Source organism: Salmo salar, chromosome ssa10 (assembly GCF_905237065.1).
Source record: "Salmo salar chromosome ssa10, Ssal_v3.1, whole genome shotgun sequence".
Taxonomy (NCBI): domain Eukaryota; kingdom Metazoa; phylum Chordata; class Actinopteri; order Salmoniformes; family Salmonidae; genus Salmo; species Salmo salar.
Genome location: NC_059451.1, coordinates 122,446,447 through 122,473,428, shown reverse-complemented (window position 1 = coordinate 122,473,428; position 26,982 = coordinate 122,446,447). Strand labels below are relative to the sequence as shown.

Sequence of the window (26,982 nt, the reverse complement as noted above, 5' to 3'; positions counted from 1 at the left end):
AGGGAGTTAGTTAGAAGAGGGTAATCCGTGATTTGATCACGGAGGGTGACTGGGTCAAACTGTCATTGAGCTCGACCCCAGATTAATTAATACACGATTTTAATTAATTAGTTCAGGATTAGTTTATCCTGCTAATTTCAACATGTTATGTTGTGTATACGAATGTGAGATATTAAGCTCTTTTAAGCCCAATAATAAGTCACCCTGAATCACTAAAGAGTGTCTGCTGCAAATTAAACAAGACATCATAAAAAAATGCAGTCTTCTATTGAGTGTTTGACTGTAAAAAATGCAAAATGTGATTTAATTATTAGCATTGATCAAATAAAACAATATCTGGTATAATCCTGGTAAATTAAAACCCTGTGTGGTCTGTTGCTAGGCTAATCCTGGTAAATTAAAACCCTGTGTGGTCTGTTGCTAGGCTAATCCTGGTAAATTAAAACCCTGTGTGGTCTGTTGCTAGGCTAATCCTGGTAAATTAAAACCCTGTGTGGTCTGTTGCTAGGCTAATCCTGGGAAATTAAAACCCTGTGTGGTCTGTTGCTAGGCTAATCCTGGTAAATTAAAACCCTGTGTGGTCTGTTGCTAGGCTAATCCTGGTAAATTAACCCTGTGTGGTCTGTTGCTAGGCTAATCCTGGTAAATTAAAACCCTGTGTGGTCTGTTGCTAGGCTAATCCTGGTAAATTAAAACCCTGTGTGGTCTGTTGCTAGGCTAATCCTGGTAAATTAAAACCCTGTGTGGTCTGTTGCTAGGCTAATCCTGGTAAATTAAAACCCTGTGTGGTCTGTTGCTAGGCTAATCCTGGTAAATTAACCCTGTGTGGTCTGTTGCTAAACTAATCCTGGTAAATTAATCTGTTTTTCTCTGTGTCCTCTCTCCCTGAAGCCGGTTCCATCTGAGGTGTCGTCAGATAAAGAGCTGGTTACCCAGGAACCCCATGAAGCTGGACAAGGAGGCCCTACCTGACCTCGAGGAGACAGACTGCTATACAGCCCCGTTCAGCAGGGCACGCATGCACCAGTAGGTTCTATACCTAACCCCCTAACCTGACCCTAACCACCTAACCCTAACCCCCTAACCCTAACCTAACCCCCTAACCTAACCCTGACCCTAACCACCTAACCCTAACCTAACCCCCTAACCCTTACCTGACCTAGAGGAGACAGACTGCTCTACAGCCTTATTCAGCAGGGCACGCATGCACCAGTAGGTTCTATACTTAACCCCCTTACCTCAACCCCCTAACCTAACCCTGACCCTAACCACCTAACCCCAACCCTTACCCCAACCCCCTAGCCTAACCCTTACCTCAACCCCCTAACCCTAACCCTTACCTCAACCCCCTAACCTAACCCTAACCTCAACCCCCTAACCCTTACCTCAACCCCCTAACCCTAACCCTTACCTCAACCCCCTAACCTAACCCTGACCCTAACCCCCTAACCTAACCCTTACCTCAACCCCCTAACCTAACCCCTTACCTCAACCCCCTAACCTAACCCTTACCTTAACCCCCTAACCTAACCCTTAACTCAACCCCCTAACCCTTACCTCAACCCCCTAACCCTTACCTCAACCCCCTAACCCTTACCTCAAACCCCTAACCTAACCCTTAACTCAACCCCCTAACCTAACCCTTACCTCAACCCCTAACCCTGACCTCAACCCCTAACCCTTACCTTAACCCCCTAACCTAACCCTTACCTCAACCCCTAACCCTTACCTCAACCCCCTAACCCTTACCTCAACCCCCTAACCTAACCCTTACCTCAACCCCCTAACTCTTACCTCAACCCCTAACCCGTACCTCAACCCCCTATCCCTTACCTCAAACCCCTAACCTAACCCTTAACTCAACCCCCTAACCTAACCCTTACCTCAACCCCCTAACCTAACCCTTACCTCAACCCCCTAACCTAACCCTTACCTCAACCCCCTAACCCTTACCTCAACCCCCTAACCCTAACCCTTACCTCAAACCCCTAACCTAACCCTAACCTCAACCCCCTAACCTAACCCTAACCTCAACCCCCTAACCTAACCCTTACCTCAACCCCCTAACCCGTACCTCAACCCCCTAACCTAACCCTTACCTCAACCCCCTAACCTAACCCTAACCTCAACCCCCTAACCTAACCCTAACCTCAACCCCCTAACCCTTACCTCAACCCCCTAACCTAACCCTTACCTCAACCCCCTAACCCTTACCTCAACCCCTAACCTAACCCTTACCTCAACCCCTAACCTAACCCTTACCTCAACCCCTAACCTAACCCTAACCTCAACCCCCTAACCTAACCCTAACCTCAACCCCTAACCTAACCCTTAACTCAACCCCCTAACCTAACCCTTACCTCAACCCCCTAACCCTTACCTCAACCCCCTAACCTAACCCTTACCTCAACCCCCTAACCTAACCCTTACCTCAACCCCTAACCCTTACCTCAACCCCCTAACCTAACCCTTACCTCAACCCCCTAACCCTAACCCTTACCTCAACCCCCTAACCTAACCCTTACCTCAACCCCCTAACCCTTACCTCAAACCCCTAACCTAACCCTTACCTCAACCCCCTAACCTAACCCTAACCTCAACCCCTAACCTAACCCTTACCTCAACCCCTAACCTAACCCTTACCTCAACCCCTAACCCTTACCTCAAACCCCTAACCTAACCCTTACCTCAACCCCCTAACCTAACCCTAACCTCAACCCCTAACCTAACCCTTACCTCAACCCCCTAACCTAACCCTTACCTCAACCCCTAACCTAACCCTTACCTCAACCCCCTAACCCTTACCTCAACCCCCTAACCCTTACCTCAACCCCCTAACCTAACCCTTACCTCAACCCCCTAACCCTAACCCTTACCTCAACCCCCTAACCCTAACCCTTACCTCAACCCCCTAACCCTAACCCTTACCCCAGTCACTCCAACACTCTGACAGTCACTCCAACACTAACAGTCAATCTGACATGAACAGCTTGTGAGACAGACTGTCTCATATATGTGTTTGTTACAGGCTACACTGGAGGTGTAAACAAAGGGGGAAGATAAGAAGTTATCTTTAGACAGTGACGACAGTGTTCTGTCTGTTATGATAGTCTCTCCTGCTGGCATCTCAATCCTCCATCACTTGTAAAATAGACTGGCTTGTATGAAATGTTATGTGTTTGTGTGAATTGGAGGCAACAGAGGATGACGAAATGATAGAATGACTGCAAATGAAGATGCTATAATACAGTTCATAACGGCAGCCGCTGTCTCTATGACAACTCCCCCTTTCTTTCCTGTCTCTATGACAACTCCCCCTTTCTTTCCTGTCTCTATGACAACTCCCCCTTTCTTTCCTGTCTCTATGACAACTCCCCCTTTCTTTCCTGTCTCTGACAACTCCCCCTTTCTTTCCTGACTCTATGACAACTCCCCCTTTCTTTCCTGTCTCTATGACAACTCCCTCTTTCTTTCCTGTCTCTATGACAACTCCCCCTTTCTTTCCTGTCTGTATGACAACTCCCCCTTTCTTTTCTGTCTCTGACAACTCCCCCTTTCTTTTCTGTCTCTGACAACTCCCCCTTTCTTTCCCGTCTCTATGACAACTCCCCCTTTCTTTTCTGTCTCTGACAACTCCCCCTTTCTTTTCTGTCTCTGACAACTCCCTCTTTCTTTTCTGTCTCTGACAACTCCCCCTTTCTTTTCTGTCTCTGACAACTCCCCCTTTCTTTTCTGTCTCTGACAACCCCCTTTCTTTTCTGTCTCTGACAACTCCCCCTTTCTTTTCTGTCTCTGACAACTCCCCCTTTCTTTCCTGTCTCTATGACAACTCCCCCTTTCTTTCCTGTCTCTATGACAACTCCCCCTTTCTTTCCTGACTCTATGACAACTCCCCCTTTCTTTCCTGTCTCTATGACAACTCCCCCTTTCTTTCCCGTCTCTATGACAACTCCCCCTTTCTTTCCCGTCTCTATGACAACTCCCCCTTTCTTTCCTGTCTCTATGACAACTCCCCCTTTCTTTATGCAAACTCTCTTTGTTGGAAGTCAGTAGTTCAACTCATTTACATGCATTGTTTCTCTGCCAGTTTGGTTTAATCTCCGTATCTCTTTTACAGCTTTTCTTCTTGGATAAAACAAAATAAAGAATTATTGCTTTTTTTTGCTCTCTGTGCAGCATTTCATCTAATTACTGACATTTGGTCCTGGAAATTCCTAATTTAGTGGACATATTAGATGTAAAGTTAAAAAAAAATTACGCATATGATTGACTGCTGAATGCCTTATCAAAGAGCTAGTTGGTTTCTACTTCTCTCCTCAGTTTGATGGGTGATATACTGTTTCATAATAATGCTGACTTTTTGTTGGTGTGACGTATTCGCCGGGAGTCAGGAATCAGGTGCAGAAGCTGACTTTTTAACAATGAAACGATACAAATGAACAAACATGAGAAGCGTACTGAACGTGAGAGGAAACAATACCACCTAATGACTGATGACAACTGAGGGCTAAATAAAGGGGGAGTAATCAACGAGAAAATTAGGACCAGGTGTGTGTAATAATGGGGAGCAGGTGTGCGCAATGTGGGTTGCCAGGTGTGCGCAATGTGGGTTGCCAGGTGTGCGCAATGTGGGTTGCCAGGACCGATGGTTAATAGACCGCTGACGTCGAACGTCGGAGGGAGGGAGCAGGAGTAAGAGTGACTGTTGGTTCTCTCTTCAGTTATATGGATTATATACTATAACATAATAATGCTGACATTTTGTTGTTTTTTTTCCTTTATTTTCTCAGTTTTACCATCAACAACAAACAGACGTTCTTCTCCAACTCCACCAGAAGCAGAATAGTCCACCATGTTCTCCAACGCACCAAGTATGAGGACGGGAAGTCTAAGATGGGTACGGAGCTACACTATCTACAGTTCCTTCGGGAAAGTATTCAGGCCCCTTGACTTTTTCCACATTTTGTTACGTTACAGCCTTATTCTAAAATGGATTAAATCGTCCGTCCGTCCCCCCCCCCCCTTTTCAATCTACACACAATACCCCATAATGACAAAGGGAAAAAAATGATCTATTAAAAACAATAAACTTAAATATCACTTTTACATAAGTATTCAGACCCTTTACTCTGTACTTTGTTGAACCACCTTTTCCAGCGATTACAGCATTGAGTCTTCTTGGGTATGATGCTACAAGCTTGGCACACCTGTATTTGGGGAGTTTCTCCCATTCTACTCTGCAGATCCTCTCAAGCTCTGTCAGGTTGGATGGGGAGCATCGCTGCACAGCTATTTTCAGGTCTTTCCAGAGATGTTCAATCTTGTTCAAGTCCGGGCTCTGGCTGGGCAACTCAAGGACATGAATTGACCTTTCCCAAAGCCACTCCTGCGTTGTCTTGGCTGTGTGCTTAGGGTCGTTGTCCTGTTGAAAGGTGAACCTTTGCCCAAGTCTGAGGTCCTGAGCTCTCTGGAGCAGGTTTTCATCAAGGATCTCTCTGTACTTTGCTCCGGTCATCTTTCCCTCGATCCTGACTAGTCTCCCAGTCCCTGCCACTGTAAAACATCCCCACAGCATGAAGCTGCAACCACCATGCTTCACCGTAGGGATGGTGCCAGGTTTCCTCCAGATGTGATGCTTGGCATTCAGGCCAAAGAGTTCAATCTTGGTTTCATCAGACCAGAGAATCTTGTTTCTCATGGTCAGAGTCCTAGGTGCCTTTTTATTCCAAGCGGGCTGTCATGTGCCTTTTTACTGAAGATTGGCTTCCGTCTGGCCACTCTACCATAAAGCCCTGATTGGTGGAGTGCTGCAGAGATGGTTGTCCTTCTGGAAGGTTCTTCCATCTCTACAGATGAACTCTGTAGCTCTGTCAGAGTGACAATCGGGTGCTTGGTCACCTCCCTGACTAAGGCCTTTTCTTTGCTCAGTTTGGCCGAGCGACCAGCTCTAGAAAGAGTATTCAGGTTCCAAACTTCTATTTAAGAATGGATGGAGGCCATCTGTAAATGTTTGTGAGGGTTTTAGAGGCCAAGCCAAATTTCTTTAGTCTGCTGAGGTTGAAGAGGTGCTGTTGCGCCTTCACCACACTGTCTGTGTGGGTGGACCATTTCAGATTGTCAATGATGTGTACGCCGAGGAACTTGAAGCTTTCCACCTTCTCCACTGTGGTCCCATCGATGAGGATAGGGGCGTGGTCCCTCTGCTGTTTCCTGAAGTCCATGATCAGCTCCTTTGTTGACGTTGAGTGAGAGGTTATTTTCCTGGCGCCACTCTCCCAGGGCCCTCTCCTCCTCCCTGTAGGTTGTCTCGTCATTGTTGGTAATCAGGCCTACTAGTGGGGGGTGGCTGTCAGGAAGTCCAGGACCCAGTTGCACAGGGCGGGGTTCAGACCCAGGGCCCTGAGCTTGGAGGGTACTATGTTGTTGAAGGCTGAGCTATAGTCAATGAACAGCATTATTACATAGGTATTCCTCTTGTCCAGATGGGAATAGAGCAGTGTGCAGTGTGATGGCGATTTTGATCTTCTGTGGATCTATTGGGGCGGTAAGAAAATTGAATTGGGTTTGGGGTGTCAGGTAAGGTAGAAGTGATATGATCCTTAACTAGCCTGTCAAAGCACTTCCTGATGACAGAAGTGAGTGCTACGGGGGAGGTGGGGGGGGGGACGGCAGACTGGGATAAGGAGAGATTGAACATGTCCGTAAACACTCCAATCAGCTGGACTGCGCACGCTCTGAGGACGCGGCTAGGGATGCCATCTGTGCCGGTAGCCTTGTGAGAGCCCACAGTCCTTGGTAGCAGAAAGTTGAGTAGCAGTGGTCAAATGTTTTTATCAGCGCGAGTACTACAGTCAATGTGTTGGTTGCGTTTTCCTCTTTTAATTTGCTTTGTTAAAATCCCAAGCTACAATAAATGCGGCCTCAGGATATATGGGGTTTCCAGTTTGCATAAAGTCCAGTTCAGTTCTTTTAAAGGACGGTTGTATTGATCTTTCCTCATGCTCTTCCTCATGCTCTTGAGGAAGACTATATTTAACAGTAACAGCAGTGGCCACAGGCAGAACATCACTACCGGTTTCCATCGACTTCTCTGATCGTAGAGGATCAAATATGATTTCAACATGTTGACATGAGGCAGCCACGTTTTGTTTTTGTCCCTGTGGTCCGGTGTGGCGATGATGTAATCCAGATTTATTTAGTACTATTCACTATGGGGTAAGGGCCTGAAAAGTAAGCTTGCAACGGGTAACAAAACCAGGACTTGGTCAACTCACATCGAAAGTGCGGTTTTGGGGCTTTTTTCGATTTCATTTTCCATTTGCGCCTTCTCCGGTCTCTCCCTGGTGCGGTGTAATCTGTATCGAAAAGAGCAGTTCAGTTTTTTTTGTTTAAGGTGTTGCCCTGCAACAACCTCTCTCTCAGCAAGATCAAACGAATCTGACATGATGTCCAAACACGTGCTAATTAAGACTTAAAACCGAGAAATTCCTGAATAAACTCCCACACTGCAAACAGTACAAGTGGCACCTGTTCAGCCCAATCTTTCTCAAACTCAAAGGAGTAAACTCTCAACATAAACTTGATAATCTGATAATCTCTCAAGATCTCCTTAAAATGGTAGGGAACAAGAGGGGCAATGGGTAACACCCAATTGCTGTAGCACTTGCTGGGAGACCTTTGACATAATATTCGGAACCTTGGTCCAATTGCACTACCTTCGGAAGTCCAAACGTTGAAAATAATTACAGGGCCTTAACAACACTGGATGCTCTGATTTTCCTCAGTGGAATGGCCTCAGGGAAACGAGTGGTAGAGCACGTAATGGTCAAGAGAAACTGGTTACCACTCTTTACTTTGGGCAAAGGACCAACACAGTCCACCAGAACCCTGCTGATAGGTTTGTCAAAAGCAGGAATAGGCAGCGAAGGTGTGACCGGTACAGCTTGGTTCAGTTTACCGTCTGGTGGCAAACACGACAGGATGAACAGTAAGACACAACATCCTGTTTCAGACCAAGGCAGAAGAAGTTACACAAGATACAGTCCATACGTCTTGTTGACCCCAAAATGGCCTGCCATACTACTACCGGGAGCCAACCTCAGTATCTATTGGAACAACAATTTGAGATACACTGGACCAATCGTTTTGCGCGAGAATGCCATTTCCTCAGAACACCATCTCTGTCAAAGTAACGTACACAAACTTTATCAAACTCCTCCTCTTGACATATCTCAGCAAAAAGAGGGGAGAGGGGAACATTTCTACTCTGTTCAGCTGTTTCCTAGACATCATAGTGTCAACTGTAGAACCCTCTTTTCCTTCAGCGGTCCTACAAACTTGCTCACCATGGTTGGATCGCTGACTTCCTCCTCAACACTAAAACTTGCTCCCGGGAAACTTTCTTAGGACATAACACATGTAACTGCTCATGCAGGGAACACTCGAGGGTACTTTTCTGATAACCCATCAGTTTCCTCTACTCTGGGTTTCTTACAAACGACAGGGTTTGGCACGACCTTCCCTCCAGCCAAATCGTTTTCCCAAAATGAATGAGACCCCTTTCACCGGTAGGCTAGGCCTCACTCCAACGACAATGGCCCCAGAAATAAGATCAGAATCGAGGTCCACATTTATACAAAGGAGCTTCGATGCAACCCATCTCCACGACTTGTACTAAACACACTGTAACCAGTTGCTGAAATGTCAGACAAAGGCAAAACACACCCTCCAAAATGAAGGATGAGGCTGCCCCAGTGTCTCGCAGTATCTTCACCGGATGCTTGTAATGCCCTGGCCACAGAGAGGGGTTTTTTGTTCTTTATTTTGGTTAGGCCAGGGTGTTACATTGGGTGGGCGTTCTATGTTCTTTTTCTATGTTTTTTGTATTTCTTTGTTTTGGGCCGTGTGTGGCTCCCAATCAGGCACAGCTGAAGTTCGTTGTTGTTGATTGGGAGTCACACATAAGGAGCATGTTTTTCCTTTGGGTTTTGTGGGTAATTGTTTCTGTTCAGTGTTTTGCACCTGACAGGACTGTTTGGCTGTCAGTTTTCTTGTTTTTTGTATAGTGTTCACGTTGTTCTATTAAAATCCTAATGATGAACACATCCTCCGCTGCGTATTGGTCCACCTTTTCTGACGATGACTTCTCTGTTTCATCTGACGACGAAGACAGCCGTTACACTGCTTCACAGTATCGCCACTCTGCAGAGACACGAACCAATCTGAAACAAAAGGCGTCATGTGAAATCCATAGATTTATTAATAATTAATAATAAATAACTAATTTATTTATTTCAATTGACTGATTTCCTTTTAATGAACTGTAACTCTGTCAAATCTTTGAAATTGTGACATGTTGTGTTTTATATATTTTTTTTGTTCAGCGTGTATATACAGTGCAGAAAGTATTCAGACCCCTTGACTTTTTCCACAATTTGTTATGTTACAGCCTTATTCTAACATGGATTAAACAATTCTTAAAAACCTGTTTTTTGCTTTGTCATTATGGGGTATTGTGTGTAGATTAATGAGGGAGAATATGTTTTTTTTGGGGGGGGGGGGGGGTAAAAAGTTGAGGGGTCTGAATACTTTCCAAATGCACTGTATAAACCGAAAGGTTGCTAGATCGAATCCCCGAGCTGACAAGGTAATGATCTGTCGTTCTGCCCCCTGAACAAGGCAGTTAACCCCACTGTTCCCTGGTAGGCTGTCATTGTAAATAAGAATTATGTTCTTAACTGACTTGCCTAGTTAAATTTTTTTTTATAATAATAAACCTGGAAGCTGTATATGTAGACCTAGATTTGCCTTGATTTATGTTATGCCATCGAACATAAATAGCTTGTCATTGACCTTCTCTGTTTATATAATGTAATACTCATTACTACTGTAGTAGCTTTAGACAGAGGTCACCACCTGAGGATTCTGTCTAATTATGATGGGGTTTAGCAATGTATTTTGTGTCTTGGGAAGGGAAACTTGTATTGAGTTTTGAATTATAACATATTTCCAGTCTACTATGGTTCTGTTTGGTAGGACGATGTTAAGTGTTTTTCTTCTATTGTAGGTATCAACAGGTTATTGGGCAATGGAACATATGAGGCTGCATTTCCTCCACACGAGGTACGAACATCGTTATAATGATATTAAAATCGCATTTTTTTTGTCACATGTGCCGAATACTTACTAACGAGCCCTTAACCAACAACGCAGTTTTAAGAAAAATAAGAATGAAGAAAAAATATTTACTAAATGAACTAAAGTAAAAAATAAAAGAGCAACAATAAAATCACAATAACAAGGCTATATACGGGGTGTTACGGTACAGAGTCAATGTGGAGGCTATATACGGGGTGTTACGGTACAGAGTCAATGTGGAGGCTATATACAGGGTGTTACGGTACAGAGTCAATGTGGAGGCTATATACGGGGTGTTACGGTACAGAGTCAATGTGGAGGCTATATACAGGGGGTACCGGTACAGAGTCAATGTGGAGGCTATATACGGGGTGTTACGGTACAGAGTCAATGTGGAGGCTATATACAGGGTGTTACGGTACAGAGTCAATGTGGAGGCTATATACAGGGTGTTACGGTACAGAGTCATTGTGGAGGCTATATACAGGGGGTACCGGTACAGAGTCAATGTGGAGGCTATATACAGGGTGTTACGGTACAGAGTCAATGTGGAGGCTATATACAGGGTGTTACGGTTTCAGAGTCAATGTGGAGGCTATATACGGGGTGTTACGGTACAGAGTCAATGTGGAGACTATATACAGGGTGTTACGGTACAGAGTCAATGTGGAGGCTATATACAGGGGGTACCGGTACAGAGTCAATGTGGAGGCTATATACAGGGGGTACCGGTACAGAGTCAATGTGGAGGCTATATACAGGGGGTACCGGTACAGAGTCAATGTGGAGGCTATATACAGGGGGTACCGGTACAGAGTCAATGTGGAGGCTATATACAGGGTGTTACGGTACAGAGTCAATGTGGAGGCTATATACAGGGGGTACCGGTACAGAGTCAATGTGGAGGCTATATACAGGGTGTTACGGTACAGAGTCAATGTGGAGACTATATACAGGGTGTTACGGTACAGAGTCAATGTGGAGGCTATATACAGGGGGTACCGGTACAGAGTCAATGTGGAGGCTATATACAGGGGGTAGCGGTACAGAGTTAATGTGGAGGCTATATACAGGGGGTACCGGTACAGAGTCAATGTGGAGGCTATATACAGGGGGTACCGGTACAGAGTCAATGTGGAGGCTATATACAGGGGGTACCGGTACAGAGTCAATGTGCGGGGGTACAGGTTAATCGAGCTAATTTAGGTAATATGTACAGTACCAGTCAAAAGTTTTAGAACACCTACTCATTCAAGGGTTTTTCTTTATTTTTGCTATTTTCTACATTGTGGAATAGTAGTGAAGACATCAATACTATGAAATAACACATATGGAATCATGTAGTAACCAAAAAAGTGTTAAACAAATCAACATATATTTTATATTTGAGATTCTTCAAAGTAGCCACCCTTTGCCTTGATGACAGCTTTGCATACTCTTGGCATTCTCTTAACCAGCTTCACCTGGAATGCTCTTGTCATTCTCTTGAAATAATATTTTAATATTTCTATATGAACAATCCAGAAATAATCTAGACCTACATGCTTTTGAAAATTATTTCACAAGAGCCTTATTTCACATGATATACCTAAATTCCAACCACATAAACTAAATAAAAATGTATTATTTATTAGCCTATGTCATTAACCTAAAAAAAGGCATCTAGTGCCTATGTTAGATTATTATTTTTTAACAATGTGTTATTGCACTCCAAAGGGATAACTTGAAATAACATGAAGGTTAATTAAATAATTTAAAGAAAAATATGATTGAAATGATAGACCTTTCAAATGTTTTATGCAACATTATTGTCTGCTTTAAAAAAAAAAAAATGCTTTAAACAACTATCTGAATTGGTCAAAAAAAATATGTTTTTTAAGTATGCACACCAACATCAATCAATCAATCAATCAATCAATCAAATGTATTTATAAAGCCCTTCTTACATCAGCTGATGTCACAAAGTGCTGTACAGAAACCCAGCCTAAAACCCCAAACAGCAAGCAATGCAGATGTAGAAGCACGGTGGCTAGGAAAAACTCCATAGAAAGGCCAGAACCTAGGAAGAAACCTAGAGAGGAACCAGGCTATGAGGGGTGGCCAGTCCTCTTCTGGCTGTGCCGGGTGGAGATTATAACAGAACATGGCCAAGATGTTCAAATGTTCATAGATGACCAGCAGGGTCAAATAATAATAATTATTTATAATCACAGTGGTTGTCGAGGGTGCAACATGTCAGCACCTCAGGAGTAAATGTCAGTTGGCTTTTCATAGCCAATCATTCAGAGTTTCTCTACCGCTCCTGTTGTCTCTAGACAGTTGAAAACAGCAGGTCTGGGAAATGTAGCACGTCCGGTGAACAGGTCAGGGTTCCATAGCCGCAGGCAGAACAGTTGAAACTGTTGAAATTGGAGTAGCAGCACGGCCAGGTGGACTGGGGACAGCAAGGAGTCATCAGACCAGGTAGTTCTGAGGCATGGTCCTAGGGCTCAGGTCCTCCGAGAGAGAGAAAGAGAGTGAGAATTAGAAAGAGCATACTTAAATTCACACAGTACACCGGATAAGACAGGAGAAATACTCCAGATATAACAGACTGACCCTAAAAGAGCAACAACAACCCACAGTGAGGCTATTTTGATTTCAATGATATTGGAATCAATTTCGTGTTCATTCAATTGAGTTTTATTTGGCTACTGTCTTGTAATTTTTGTTATATTCCTGCTGTAGCAAACTGTCTCAATTTATGATCCTACATCTGGAGCCACCTGTTAATTCTCTACAAAATACAAAAGTAGATAGAGTAGTGGGACTAGACCAGTGACCAGCTGTCTTCCACTAATGTTCATTCTCTGTGTCCTTGTGTTCCAGGGTGGCTATAGGAGCCGACACCCTATTGAGACCCACGGTGCCCAAAACCACAGACACCTGCTGTACGAGAGGTGGGCTCGCTGGGGCATGTGGTACAAGTACCAGCCTCTCGACCTTATCAGGTAGGTGTGTGTGTGTGTGTGTGTGGTGGTGCACTCTTAGGGGGGGAAAAAGGTGCTATCTAGAATTTAAAAGGGATCTTCGGTTGTCCCCATAGGAGAACCATTTGAAGAACCCATTTTGGTTCCAGGTAGATCCTTTTGGTTCCATGTAGAACCCTTTCCACAGAGGGTTCTACATGGAACCAAAAAGGGTTCTCCTATGGGAACAGCCAAAGAACCCTTTTGGAACCTGTGTGTGTGTGATTTGTCAGGGAAAGAACCTCCACAGGGGGACCCCAGGCAAAGTTCCCCTCTCAGGAGTCCTATCTAAATTAAATACAGCAGACCATAGCTAGGTCTGAACCGGTCCAATGTACCAGTCGACCCATAGCTAGGTCTGAACCGGTCCAATGTACCAGTCGACCCATAGCTAGGTCTGAACCGGTCCAATGTACCAGTCGACCCATAGCTAGGTCTGAACCGGTCCAATGTACCAGTCGACCCATAGCTAGGTCTGAACAGGTCCAATTGGACTTCTCTCCTCTCAATTGAACACAATGAGGTCTGAACAGGTCCCATTTTAAAAGTCAACCCCAGTCGGGAGGCTTTTGATACTGGGCCTATATCTTGTTCACTGGGCTTCTTTCCTCTGTATGAAACACAACAAACACAACTGGGCTTCTTTCCTCTGTATGAAACACAACAAACACAACTGGGCTTCTTTCCTCTGTATGAAACACAACAAACACAACTGGGCTTCTTTCCTCTGTATGAAACACAACTGGGCTTCTTTCCTCTGTATGAAACACAACAAACACAACTGGGCTTCTTTCCTCTGTATGAAACACAACAAACACAACTGGGCTTCTTTCCTCTGTATGAAACACAACAAACACAACTGGGCTTCTTTCCTCTGTATGAAACACAACAAACACAACTGGGCTTCTTTCCTCTGTATGAAACACAACAAACACAACTGGGCTTCTTTCCTCTGTATGAAACACAACTGGGCTTCTTTCCTCTGTATGAAACACAACTGGGCTTCTTTCCTCTGGATGAAACACAACTGGGCTTCTTTCCTCTGTATGAAACACAACAAACACAACTGGGCTTCTTTCCTCTGTATGAAACACAACTGGGCTTCTTTCCTCTGTATGAAACACAACAAACACAACTGGGCTTCTTTCCTCTGTATGAAACACAACAAACACAACTGGGCTTCTTTCCTCTGTATGAAACACAACAAACACAACTGGGCTTCTTTCCTCTGTATGAAACACAACAAACACAACTGGGCTTCTTTCCTATGTATGAAACACAACAAACACAACTGGGCTTCTTTCCTCTGTATGAAACACAACTGGGCTTCTTTCCTCTGTATGAAACACAACAAACACAACTGGGCTTCTTTCCTCTGTATGAAACACAACTAGGTGTTTTTTCCTAATCTATTTAGTTTGTTGGACTCCTGATGAAGGGTTATTGACAAAATGTTGTGGTGAGATGCAGTAAAATTGTTAGTTGTGCATCAAAGATCACGTCTGTTCAAAGAGTGTCTTCACTTTTTATTAATAGTTTTTTTTTCATTCGTCCATCAACCTGGAAACATGATAGGTGCACTTAATATACCTGTACTCATTTATATTAAAGGAGTTGCTTCCTTTCAGGCAAGTACAGCTGGGTCTGAATGGCTCCAATTTAATCAATGCATGTTGGGAGTTTTACTAATCTATTCTCTCTATTGGACTTTTCATGCACTACAGGCTTTACTTTAGGGAGAAGGTCGGCCTGTACCTCACCTGGTTGGTTACAAAGAACTTGTTCCTGCCAGGCGAATACAGCCGGGTCGGATTTTAAGGTCAACCCCAACCAAGCGTTTGCTAATCTATCTTGTTCATTGGACTTTCCTCTCTAGGCGTTACTTTGGGGAGAAGATTGGGCTGTACTTTGCCTGGTTGGGCTGGTACACTGGCATGCTGATCCCTGCAGCTCTGGTGGGTCTCTTCGTCTTCCTCTACGGACTCCTTACTATGGACACTAGTCAAGTCAGGTCAGTCAGGACACATCAGGGCAGGGGTTAAACTGGGCCGGGTCCCGCCGTGTCCGAGACCTGACACCAATGATCCAACGTAGAGCCAGGCGGAGCTGAGACCGAGTACCTTTGGTTATTTGAATTATCTAATGATCATTTTTAGTCCACATTTTCTACAGCCAACAACACGAGTAAGGAACAGCAAAATCAGACAATCCCATAGCACAGGGAGAGTAGTATGCATACCCAGTCGTTGTAGCACAGGGAGAGAAGTATGCATACACTGTCGTTGTAGCACAGGGAGAGAAGTATGCATACACTGTCGTTGTAGCACAGGGAGAGAAGTATGCATAACCAGTCGTTGTAGCACAGGGAGAGAAGTGTGCATAACCAGTCGTTGTAGCACAGGGAGAGAAGTGTGCATACCCAGTCGTTGTAGCACAGGGAGAGAAGTATGCATACCCAGTCGTTGTAGCACAGGGAGAGAAGTGTGCATACCCAGTCGTTGTAGCACAGGGAGAGTAGTATGCATACCCAGTCGTTGTAGCACAGGGAGAGTAGTATGCATGCCCAGTCGTTGTAGCACAGGGAGAGTAGTATGCATACCCAGTCGTTGTAGCACAGGGAGAGTAGTATGCATACCCAGTCGTTGTAGCACAGGGAGAGAAGTGTGCATACCCAGTCGTTGTAGCACAGGGAGAGTAGTATGCATACCCAGTCGTTGTAGCACAGGGAGAGTAGTATGCATATCCAGTCGTTGTAGCACAGGGAGAGTAGTATGCATACCCAGTCATTGTAGCACAGGGAGAGTAGTGTGCATACCCAGTCGTTGTAGCACAGGGAGAGAAGTGTGCATACCCAGTCGTTGTAGCACAGGGAGAGTAGTATGCATACCCAGTCCTTGTAGCACAGGGAGAGTAGTATGCATACCCAGTCCTTGTAGCACAGGGAGAGTAGTATGCATACCCAGTCGTTGTAGCACAGGGAGAGTAGTATGCATACCCAGTCGTTGTAGCACAGGGAGAGTAGTGTGCATACCCAGTCGTTGTAGCACAGGGAGAGTAGTGTGCATACCCAGTCGTTGTAGCACAGGGAGAGTAGTGTGCATACCCAGTCGTTGTAGCACAGGGAGAGTAGTATGCATACCCAGTCGTTGTAGCACAGGGAGAGTAGTATGCATACCCAGTCGTTGTAGCACAGGGAGAGTAGTATGCATACCCAGTCGTTGTAGCACAGGGAGAGTAGTGTGCATACCCAGTCGTTGTAGCACAGGGAGAGTAGTGTGCATACCCAGTCGTTGTAGCACAGGGAGAGTAGTGTGCATGCCCAGTCGTTGTAGCACAGGGAGAGTAGTATGCATACCCAGTCGTTGTAGCACAGGGAGAGTAGTATGCATACCCAGTCGTTGTAGCACAGGGAGAGTAGTATGCATACCCAGTCGTTGTAGCACAGGGAGAGTAGTATGCATACCCAGTAGCTCTAGCACAGGGAGAGTAGTGTGCATACCCAGTCGTTGTAGCACAGGGAGAGTAGTGTGCTTACCCAGTCGTTGTAGCACAGGGAGAGTAGTATGCATACCCAGTAGCTCTAGCACAGGGAGAGTAGTGTGCATACCCAGTAGCTCTAGCACAGGGAGAGTAGTGTGCATACCCAGTAGCTCTAGCACAGGGAGAGTAGTGTGCATACCCAGTAGCTCTAGCACAGGGAGAGTAGTGTGCATACCCAGTAGCTCTAGCACAGGGAGAGTAGTGTGCATACCCAGTAGCTCTAGCACAGGGAGAGTAGTGTGCATACCCAGTCGTTGTAGCACAGGGAGAGTAGTATGCATACCCAGTAGCTCTAGCACAGGGAGAGTAGTGTGCATACCCAGTAGCTCTAGCACAGGGAGAGTAGTGTGCATACCCAGTCGTTGTAGCACAGGGAGAGTAGTATGCATACCCAGTCGTTGTAGCACAGGGAGAGTAGTATGCATACCCAGTCGTTGTAGCACAGGGAGAGTAGTATGCATATCCAGTCGTTGTAGCACAGGGAGAGTAGTATGCATATCCAGTCGTTGTAGCACAGGGAGAGTAGTATGCATACCCAGTCGTTGTAGCACAGGGAGAGTAGTATGCATACCCAGTCGTTGTAGCACAGGGAGAGTAGTATGCATACCCAGTCGTTGTAGCACAGGGAGAGTAGTATGCATACCCAGTCGTTGTAGCACAGGGAGAGTAGTATGCATACCCAGTCGCTGTAGCACAAGGAGAGTAGTGTGCATACCCAGTCGTTGTAGCACAGGGAGAATAGTGTGCATACCCAGTCGTTGTAGCACAGGGAGAGTAGTATGCATACCCAGTCGTTGTAGCACAGGGAGAGTAGTATGCATACCCAGTCGTTGTAGCACAGGGAGAGTAGTATGCATACCCAGTCGTTGTAGCACAGGGAGAGTAGTATGCATACCCAGTCGTTGTAGCACAGGGAGAGTAGTATGCATACCCAGTCGTTGTAGCACAGGGAGAGTAGTATGCATACCCAGTCGTTGTAGCACAGGGAGAGTAGTATGCATGCCCAGTCGTTGTAGCCTACAACATTGTTAATGCAGTCGTGGGAAAACATAACCTTTTTGAAAGCAGTTTTGAAGGTCACTGTTAAGAGGAAGATCACTGAGCTTTCTGTTGTTACTAGGCTATACTTATTTGTCAAATGCACCATTTTTAAGAACCAGTTTTTAGCAGCGTCAATGGCGTTGAAATGCATGGGGACGACCGGGACTAAATGTAACGGGGTTCCGGTGTAACGGCCTACATTATATTCACAGGACATGATCCTTGGTTAGCTGAGTGCCATTCAAGTCATCAATATGTTGCTAACTAGCAACAAGATAGCCACAATTGTTTACACTAGAGAATTTGCGCTCTAGCTAACGATTAGCCACAATGTTTACACTAGAGAATTTGCGCTCCAGCTAACGATTAGCCCAATTGTTTACACTAGAGAGTTTGCGCTCTAGCTAACGATTAGCCCAATTGTTTACACTAGAGAGTTTGCGCTCTAGCTAACGATTAGCCCAATTGTTTACACTAGAGAGTTTGCGCTCTAGCTAACGATTAGCCCAATTGTTTACACTAGAGAGTTTGCGCTCTAGCTAACGATTAGCCCAATTGTTTACACTAGAGAGTTTGCTCTCTAGCTAACGATTAGCCCAATTGTTTACACTAGAGATTTTGCGCTCTAGCTAACGATTAGCCCAATTGTTTACACTAGAGAGTTTGCGCTCTAGCTAACGATTAGCCCAATTGTTTACACTAGAGAGTTTGCGCTCTAGCTAACGATTAGCCACAATTGTTTACACTAGAGAATTTGCGCTCTAGCTAACGATTAGCCACAATTGTTTACACTAGAGAATTTGCGCTCTAGCTAACGATTAGCCACAATTATTTACACTAGAGAATTTGCGCTCTAGCTAACGATTAGCCCAATTATTTACAGTAGAGAGTTTGCGATCTAGCTAACGATTAGCCCAATTATTTACACTAGAGAGTTTGCGATCTAGCTAACGATTAGCCCAATGGGGTACATGCAGATGGGCAACCCTCAGCCTATTAATTTATAGCCACTATGCTGCATCTGATAGGCTACATCAGGTGATAATGCTTATTGCTAAATAGCACACCTGACTGATAATACGGACCAATATGTTATTGGGTTCATTTATGGACGGGGGAAATTATATTTTAGATGTCAGCTTCATTTGATTTTCATTTATTCTGTAGAATGTCCTTTTAAAAAAAAATAAAGTCACCAGAACAGTCATTCTCCCCCAATAAATTGTAGGTCCATCTTCATCTCCCCCCCCCACCCTTCGGTTGGTTTTTTTTTTCATGTCCTTTTTAGTATGTGTTTTAAAGACATGAATATCTGTCTTGTCTATTTTGTCCCATCAGTAAAGAGATCTGTGAGGCCAACACAACAATCATGTGTCCCATGTGTGAGCAGAACTGCAAACCCTGGAAACTCAGTGACAGCTGTGTCTATGCAAAGGTCAGTAATACAACCATGAAGCTATTCTGTTATCCACCTTGGTAGCTCTAGTACTGTAGTAAACAGAAGTACTATTGCGGTTAGCTAGTACTGTAGTAAACAGAACTGTAGTAAACAGAAGTACTATTGCGGTTAGCTAGTACTGTAGTAAACAGAAGTACTATTGCGGTTAGCTAGTACTGTAGTAAACAGAAGTACTATTGCGGTTAGCTAGTACTGTAGTAAACAGAAGTACTATTGCGGTTAGTTAGTACTGTAGTAAACAGAAGTACTATTTCTGTTAGCTAGTACTGTAGTAAACATAAGTAATATTACTGTTAGCTAGTACTGTAGTAAACAGACATAATATTTCTGTTAGCTAGTACTGTAGTAAACAGAAGTACTATTGTGGTTAGCTAGTACTGTAGTAAACAGAAGTAATATTTCTGTTAGCTAGTACTGTAGTAAACAGAAGTAATATTACTGTTAGCTAGTACTGTAGTAAACAGAAGTAATATTACTGTTAGCTAGTACTGTAGTAAACAGAAGTAATATTACTGTTACTGCCCATGAGGATCCCACTAGGGTTGGGGCCTATTACATTTCAATTCCAGTCAATTCAGGAAATTCCCATTCTTTTCAGTAGCTGGGTGTCCATCCAATTGGCGACAGATTTTCACGTGAATATTCTAGAATCCGCATAAAGGAAATATGCACATTTTCCCACCAGTGTTGTGTTTCCACCAAACAGACTCGTTGAGGATAAAAATCAGCGTGATCATGTAGTGCACACAAAATATACTTATTTTTTTTATTTTTTTCTTCATGTACCAAATAAAAATCTAAAGGTCAATGTGTTTCCATCACATGTTCAACTCTACCGATACTTTTGTCGCAAAAACGGTTGTGTTAAATAGCAAAAGGGACAATTCCCGGTCTTGGCACCTACGCTCTAGCCAACAGCTCGCAGATACAGTGCTAGGTATAGCCTACATCATGAGATTAATATGGATTAAGAGCGATCATTTTTTTTTTATGTATTTATAAACTTCCTGTTTCCAAACTTCCTGTTTCCAACTTGAAAACTGTGAATTGAAACGTAGTTAATGAGAAAAATGTGGAATTGGATTTAACTTTCTGAATTGAAATAGAAGCTCATCCCTGAATTGCAGCTATATGCTAAACTACAGTGGCAAGAAAAAGTATCTGAACCCTTTGGAATTACCTGGATTTTTTTGCATAAATTGGTCATAACATTTCATCTGATCTTCATCTAAGTCACAACAATAGACAAACACATTGTGTTTAAACTAATTACACACACAATTATTGGATTTTTCTTGTCTATATTGAATACATCATTTAAACATTCAAATCAAACTTTATTTGTCACGTGCGCCAAATACAACAAGTGTAGACTTTACCGTGAAATGCTTACTTACAAGCCCTTAACCAACAGTGCAGTTCAAGAAGAGTTAAGATTCACAGTGTAGGTTGGAAAAAGTATGTGAATCCCTAGGCTAATGACCTCCAAAAGCGAATTTGATTCAGGAGTCAGCTAACCTGGAGTCCAATCAATGAAACGAGATTGGAGATGTTGGTTAGAGCTGCCCTGCCCTAAAAAAACACTCACAAAATATACGTTTGCTATTCACAAGAAGCATTGCCTGATGTGAACCATGCCTCGAACAAAAGAGATCTCAGAAGACCTAAGATTAAGAATTGTTGACTTGCATAAAGCTGGAAAGGGTTACAAAAGTATCTCTAAAAGCCTTTATGTTCATCAGTCCACGGTAAGACAAATTGTCTATAAATTGAGAAAGTTCAGCACTGTTGCTTCTCTCCCTAGGAGTGGCCATCCACTCATCACACATCACTAGGAAGGAACACACAACACTATGTGTGGAGAAAACAAAGGCACAGCACACCAACATCGAAACACTCATCCCAACTGTAAAGTATGGTGGAGGGAGCATCATGGTTTGGGGCTGCTTTGCTGCCTCAGGGCCTGGACAGCTTGCTATCATCGACGGAAAAATGAATTTCCAAGTTTATCAAGATATTTTGCAGAAGAATGTAAAGCTATCTGTCTGCCAATTGAAGCTCAACAGAAGTTGGGTGATGCAACAGGACAACGACCCAAAACACAGAGGTAAATCAACAACAGAATGGCTTCAACAGAAGAAAATACACCTTCTGGAGTGGCCCAGTCAGAGTCCTGACCTCAACCCGATTGAGATGCTGTGGCATGACCCCAAGAGAGCGGTTCACACCGGACATCCCAAGAATATTGCTGAACTGAAACAGTTTTGTAAAGAGGAAAATTCCTCCTGACTGTTGTGCAGGTCTGATCCGCAAATACAGAAAACGTTTGGATGAAGTTATTGCTGCCAAAGGAGGGTCAACCAGTTATTAAATCCAAGGGTTCCCATTCTTTTCCCACCCTGCACTGTGAATGTTTACACGGTGTGTTCAATAAAGACATGAAAAAAAAACGTATTATTGTTAGTGCGTTATTAGTTTAAGCAAACTGTGTTTGTCTATTGTTGTGACTTAGATGAAGATCAGATCAAATTTAATGACCAATTCATATAGAAATCCAGGTAAATCCAAAGGGTTCACATACTTTTACTCTATGCTGACCAACTCAGTGGCCTTGTGGTTAGAGCGTCCACCCTGAGTTTGGGAGTTCGGTCCTTGGCCGAGTCATACCAAAGACCTGTAAAAATGAGACCCAATGCGTCTCTGTTCTTGACACTCAGCATTTATGAGCTAGATTGGGGCTAAGGCCCTGCGATAGACTAGCGTCCTATCCAGAGGGTGTAGGCCTACTTGTACATCAAGCTGCCTCACACTACAGAAACAGGAGATGGGAGCAGGAGCCTATGAGCCGTTCCAGCATGTGCACAGCTACTTACTATGCTGAGCTTTCATGACTGGAATGCTGAGCTTTCATGACTGGAATGCTGAGCTTTCATGACTGGAATGCTGAGCTTTCATGACTGGAATGTTGAGCTTTCATGACTGGAATGCTGAGCTTTCATGACTGGAATGCTGAGCTTTCAGCTGATGCTGAGCTTCTATGCTGAGCTTTCATGCTGGAATGCTGAGCTTTCATGACTGGAATGCTGAGCTTTCATGACTGGAATGCTGAGCTTTCATGACTGGAATGCTGAGCTTTCATGACTGGAATGCTGAGCTTTCATGACTGGAAAGCTTAATGGATATATGACCTGCCATAAAATATATTAGATTTTTTTTATAACATTTTATTTAATCTTTATTTAACTAGGCAAAAACAAATTCTTATTTACGATGACGGCCCTACACTGGCTAAACCCAGACGACGCTGAGCTAACCCAGACGTGCACCACCCCACTGCCGGTTGTTATACGGCCTGGATTCAAACCAGGGTGTCTGCAGTGCCTTAGACCGCTGCGCCATTTGGGAGCCCAATGGGCTGTGGATATATTTCCAGGCAAATGGGAAGTGGGCAGAACTGGTTGAAAGGACATCATTACAACCAGTTTTGCCTGCTGGGATGTCATCGATGTTCGTGTCCTCGTTCCAGCAGGTAATGACAGTATTGATTCCAACCCAAGGGAATTGTTTATTTACCTCTGTGTTTGTTTCTGCAGGTGACCCATCTCTTTGACAATGGAGGAACTGTGTTCTTTGCTATCTTCATGGCTATATGGGGTAAAGACATTTTTCTCAGTTTCTATCTCTCTCTCTCTCTCTCTCTCTCTCTCCTCTCTCTCTCGCTCCCCCCTGCCCTCTCTCTCTCTCTCTCTCTCTCTCTCACTCCCCCCTGCCTTCTCTCTCTCTCGCTCTCTCTCTCTCACTCCCCCCTGCCTTCTCTCTCTCTCGCTCTCTCTCTCTCTCGCTCCCCCCTGCCTTCTCTCTCTTCGCTTCTTCTGCCCTTTTCTCTTTCTGCCTTCTTCTTTCGCTCTTTCTCTCTGGTCTTTCTGCTCCTTACTCTCTCTCTCTCCTCTCTCTCTCTCTCTCTCGCTCCCCCTGCCTTCTCTCTCTCTCGCTCTCTCTCTCTCTCGCTCCCCCTGCCTTCTCTCTCTCTCTCTCTCTCTCTCGCTCCCCCTGCCTTCTCTCTCTCTCTCCGCTCTCTCTCTCCCTGCCTTCTCTCTCTCTCTCTCTCTCTTCTTTTTCTCTTCTCTCTCTCTCCTTCTCTCTCTCGCTCTCTCTCTCTCTCTCTCGCTCCCCCTGCCTTCTCTCCTCCTCTCTCTCTCGCTCCCCCTGCCTTCTCTCTCTCTCTCTCTCTCTCTCTCTTTCTTTTATCATTTTTGATTGATTATTTTATTATTTGCTGTTTGAAAAATGCATTGTTGATTATGTTAATATGTATTGTGATATGTTTGCATGATTGTCATTATGCTTGCATTTATATTGATATGTTCGCAGCGATATATTTTAATATACATGGCATTTTTTATGTAGGCATTAAACATGCTGTATATATTATTATCGGATGTTTGTTATATGTGCTTTCTTATCTGCGCCTTCTTTTTCTTGCTCTCTCTCTCGCTCTCCCCCCTGCCTTCTCTCTCTCGCTCTCTCTCGCTCCCCCCTGCCTTCTCTCTCTCTGGTATTCATGTTTGCTACCATTCCATTCACTCCATAAAATAAAGAACAGAGTAGCAGGTGTGTGTGTGTGTGTGTGTGTGTGTGTGTGTGTGTGTGTGTGTGTGTGTGTGTGTGTGTGTGTGTGTGTGTGTGTGTGTGTGTGTGTGTGTGTGTGTGTCGGTATGAATTTTGGGGAATTTTTATCTGACACCGCCTGATATAGAGGTCCTGGATGGCAGGGAGCTCGTCCCCAGTGATGTACTGGACTGTCCGTACCACCCTCTGTAGCGTTTTGAGATCACACAGTCATCTGGAAAAACAGGGGCTTTCTCTCAATTGCATGTTCCAATGGCCCAAAATATTTGGTTATTTTCAATCATTTGTGGGCAAACACACACAAACCATTTACAGTTACACAACTGCAACCAGCGGTAAATGTAATATATTTATATCTGAACTCAACGGATCATTTTAGCTCTGAAAATAATGAACTTCTTCACATGAGAAATGAAGACAATAACTAGAGAGCAAGATACATACTGTAGAAAGAAAAACGGTCTACAAAAACCAATTCACTTTGAAATAAATCTACTGTATAATTTGAATTACTCTACGTCTCCTTGCCATTATCATTCACGGGATAAACTTTTTGTTGTTGTTGCAGGCATATAATGGGCATCCTTGGTGGTTAGCCTGTTAGCCTGGGTGGGGTTCCTTGGTGGTTAGTCTGTTAGCCTGGGTGGGGTTGCTTGGTAGTTAGCCTGGGTGGGGTTCCTTGGTGGTTAGCCTGGGTGGGGTTCCTTGGTGGTTAGCCTGTTAGCCTGGGTGGGGTTCCTTGGTGGTTAGCCTGTTAGCCTGGGTGGGGTTCCTTGGTGGTTAGCCTGTTAGCCTGGGTGGGGTTCCTTGGTGGTTAGCCTGTTAGCCTGGGTGGGGTTCCTTGGTGGTTAGCCTGTTAGCCTGGGTGGGGTTGCTTGGTAGTTAGCCTGTTAGCCTGGGTGGGGTTCCTTGGTGGTTAGCCTGTTAGCCTGGGTGGGGTTCCTTGGTGGTTAGCCTGTTAGCCTGGGTGGGGTTCCTTGGTGGTTAGCCTGGTGGGCGGTGGTTAGCCTGGGTGGGGTTCCTTGGTGGTTAGCCTGTTAGCCTGGGTGGGGTTCCTTGGTGGTTAGCCTGTTAGCCTGGGTGGGGTTCCTTGGTGGTTAGCCTGTTAGCCTGGGTGGGGTTCCTTGGTAGTTAGCCTGGGTGGGGTTCCTTGGTAGTTAGCCTGTTAGCCTGGGTGGGGTTCCTTGGTAGTTAGCCTGTTAGCCTGGGTGGGGTTCCATGGTGGTTAGCCTGGGTGGGGTTCCTTGGTGGTTAGCCTGTTAGCCTGGGTGGGGTTCCTTGGTGGTTAGCCTGTTAGCCTGGGTGGGGTTCCTTGGTGGTTAGCCTGTTAGCCTGGGTGGGGTTCCTTGGTAGTTAGCCTGTTAGCCTGGGTGGGGTTCCTTGGTAGTTAGCCTGTTAGCCTGGGTGGGGTTCCTTGGTGGTTAGCCTGTTAGCCTGGGTGGGGTTCCTTGGTGGTTAGCCTGTGGGGTTCTGGTTTAGCCTGGGTGGGGTTCCTTGGTGGTTAGCCTGTTAGCCTGGGTGGGGTTCCTTGGTGGTTAGCCTGTTAGCCTGGGTGGGGTTCCTTGGTGGTTAGCCTGTTAGCCTGGGTGGGGTTCCTTGGTAGTTAGCCTGTGGTGGGGATCCTTGGTAGTTAGCCTGTTAGCCTGGGTGGGGTTCCTTGGTAGTTAGCCTGTTAGCCTGGGTGGGGTTCCATGGTGGTTAGCCTGGGTGGGGTTCCTTGGTGGTTAGCCTGTTAGCCTGGGTGGGCATCCTTGGTAGTTAGCCTGTTAGCCTGGGTGGGCATCCTTGGTAGTTAGCCTGTTAGCCTGGGTGGGGTTCCATGGGCAAGAAAAGGTTGTTGATTTGCTGTAAACAAGTAATTAAATAAGACAATTAAATTTCTATACTAAATGAATGTTAGACTAATTGGAGTTAATTTCTTAATTTGACTCTTAGGCTTACTAATTAGTCTAATAGTAATAAATAATTAGCTGAGTAATGAAAATCTTCCCAGGAGGGAGAATCTGTGTGTGTGTGAGAATAAAACCCACACAGTTACCACACTGATGTTAACATACACCACACCTGGCTGATGGACTGTGTCCCAACATCGTTCTCCTACACTTTCCCAAAGAAATCTTTTAATACCTCCACTCTGTTCAACAGACTCCAATAAAGTACATGGAAAACATCCATATGCATCCCAAATGACACCCTATTCCCTATATATAGTGTACTACTTTAGACCAGGACCCTATAGAACCCTATTCCCTATATAGTGCACTACTTTAGACCAGGACCCTATAGAACCCTATTCCCTATATAGTGCACTACTTTTGACCAGAGCCCTATAGAACCCTATTCCCTATATAGTGCACTACTTTTGACCAAGGCCCATTGGTGCAGGGCACGAATCTGATTATCAACCCAAATATCACTGTAGCAGTAATCGAATGCTATCAATACATTCACTACATGACCAAAAGTATGTGGACACCTGCTCGTCGAACATCTCGTTCTAAAATCACAGGCATTAAATTTTTTTATAATTAGAATTTAGCAGACTCTCTTATCCAGAGAGACTTACAGTAGTGAATCATTTAGCAGACTCTCCTATCCAGAGAGACTTAAAGTAGTGAATCATTTAGCATACTCTCCTATCCAGAGAGACTTACAGTAGTGAATCATTTAGCATACTCTCTTATCCAGAGAGACTTACAGTAGTGAATCATTTAGCATACTCCTATCCAGAGAGACTTAAAGTAGTGAGTCATTTAGCATACTCTCCTATCCAGAGAGACTTAAAGTAGTGAATAATTTAGCACACTCTCCTATCCAGAGAGACTTACAGTAGTGAGTGCATATATTTTTTTCATACTGGTCCCCCGTGGGAATTGAACCCACAATCCTGCCGTTGCAACCGCCATGCTCTACCAACTGAGCTACACAGGCATTTTGTCTAGTGGAAAGCCTCCATTCTTCTGGGAAGGCTTTCCGCTAGATGTTGGAACATTGCTGTGGGGACTTTCTTCCATTCAGCCACAAGAGCATTAGTGAGGTCGGACACTGATGTTGGGCGATTAGGCCTGGCTCGCAGTCGGCGTTCCAATTCATCCCAAAGGTGTTTGATGGGGTTGAGGTCAGGGCTCTGTGCAGGCCGGTCATGTTCTTCCACATCAATCTCGACAA

At 44.6% G+C, this 26,982-nt stretch overlaps 1 protein-coding gene across 1 annotated transcript in view; it reads left to right on the top strand.

Moving 5' to 3' along the window:
• Positions 1-26,982, top strand: part of LOC106594065 (anoctamin-3) — a 112,791-nt gene that overhangs the window by 56,014 nt on the left and 29,795 nt on the right. The window contains exons 8-14 of the mRNA XM_045688651.1: positions 892-1,026; positions 4,791-4,897; positions 10,067-10,122; positions 13,006-13,127; positions 15,022-15,156; positions 19,065-19,161; positions 22,779-22,839. Of these exons, the coding sequence (XP_045544607.1) occupies positions 892-1,026; positions 4,791-4,897; positions 10,067-10,122; positions 13,006-13,127; positions 15,022-15,156; positions 19,065-19,161; positions 22,779-22,839 (713 nt within the window). The remainder of the gene's footprint in view (positions 1-891; positions 1,027-4,790; positions 4,898-10,066; positions 10,123-13,005; positions 13,128-15,021; positions 15,157-19,064; positions 19,162-22,778; positions 22,840-26,982) is intronic.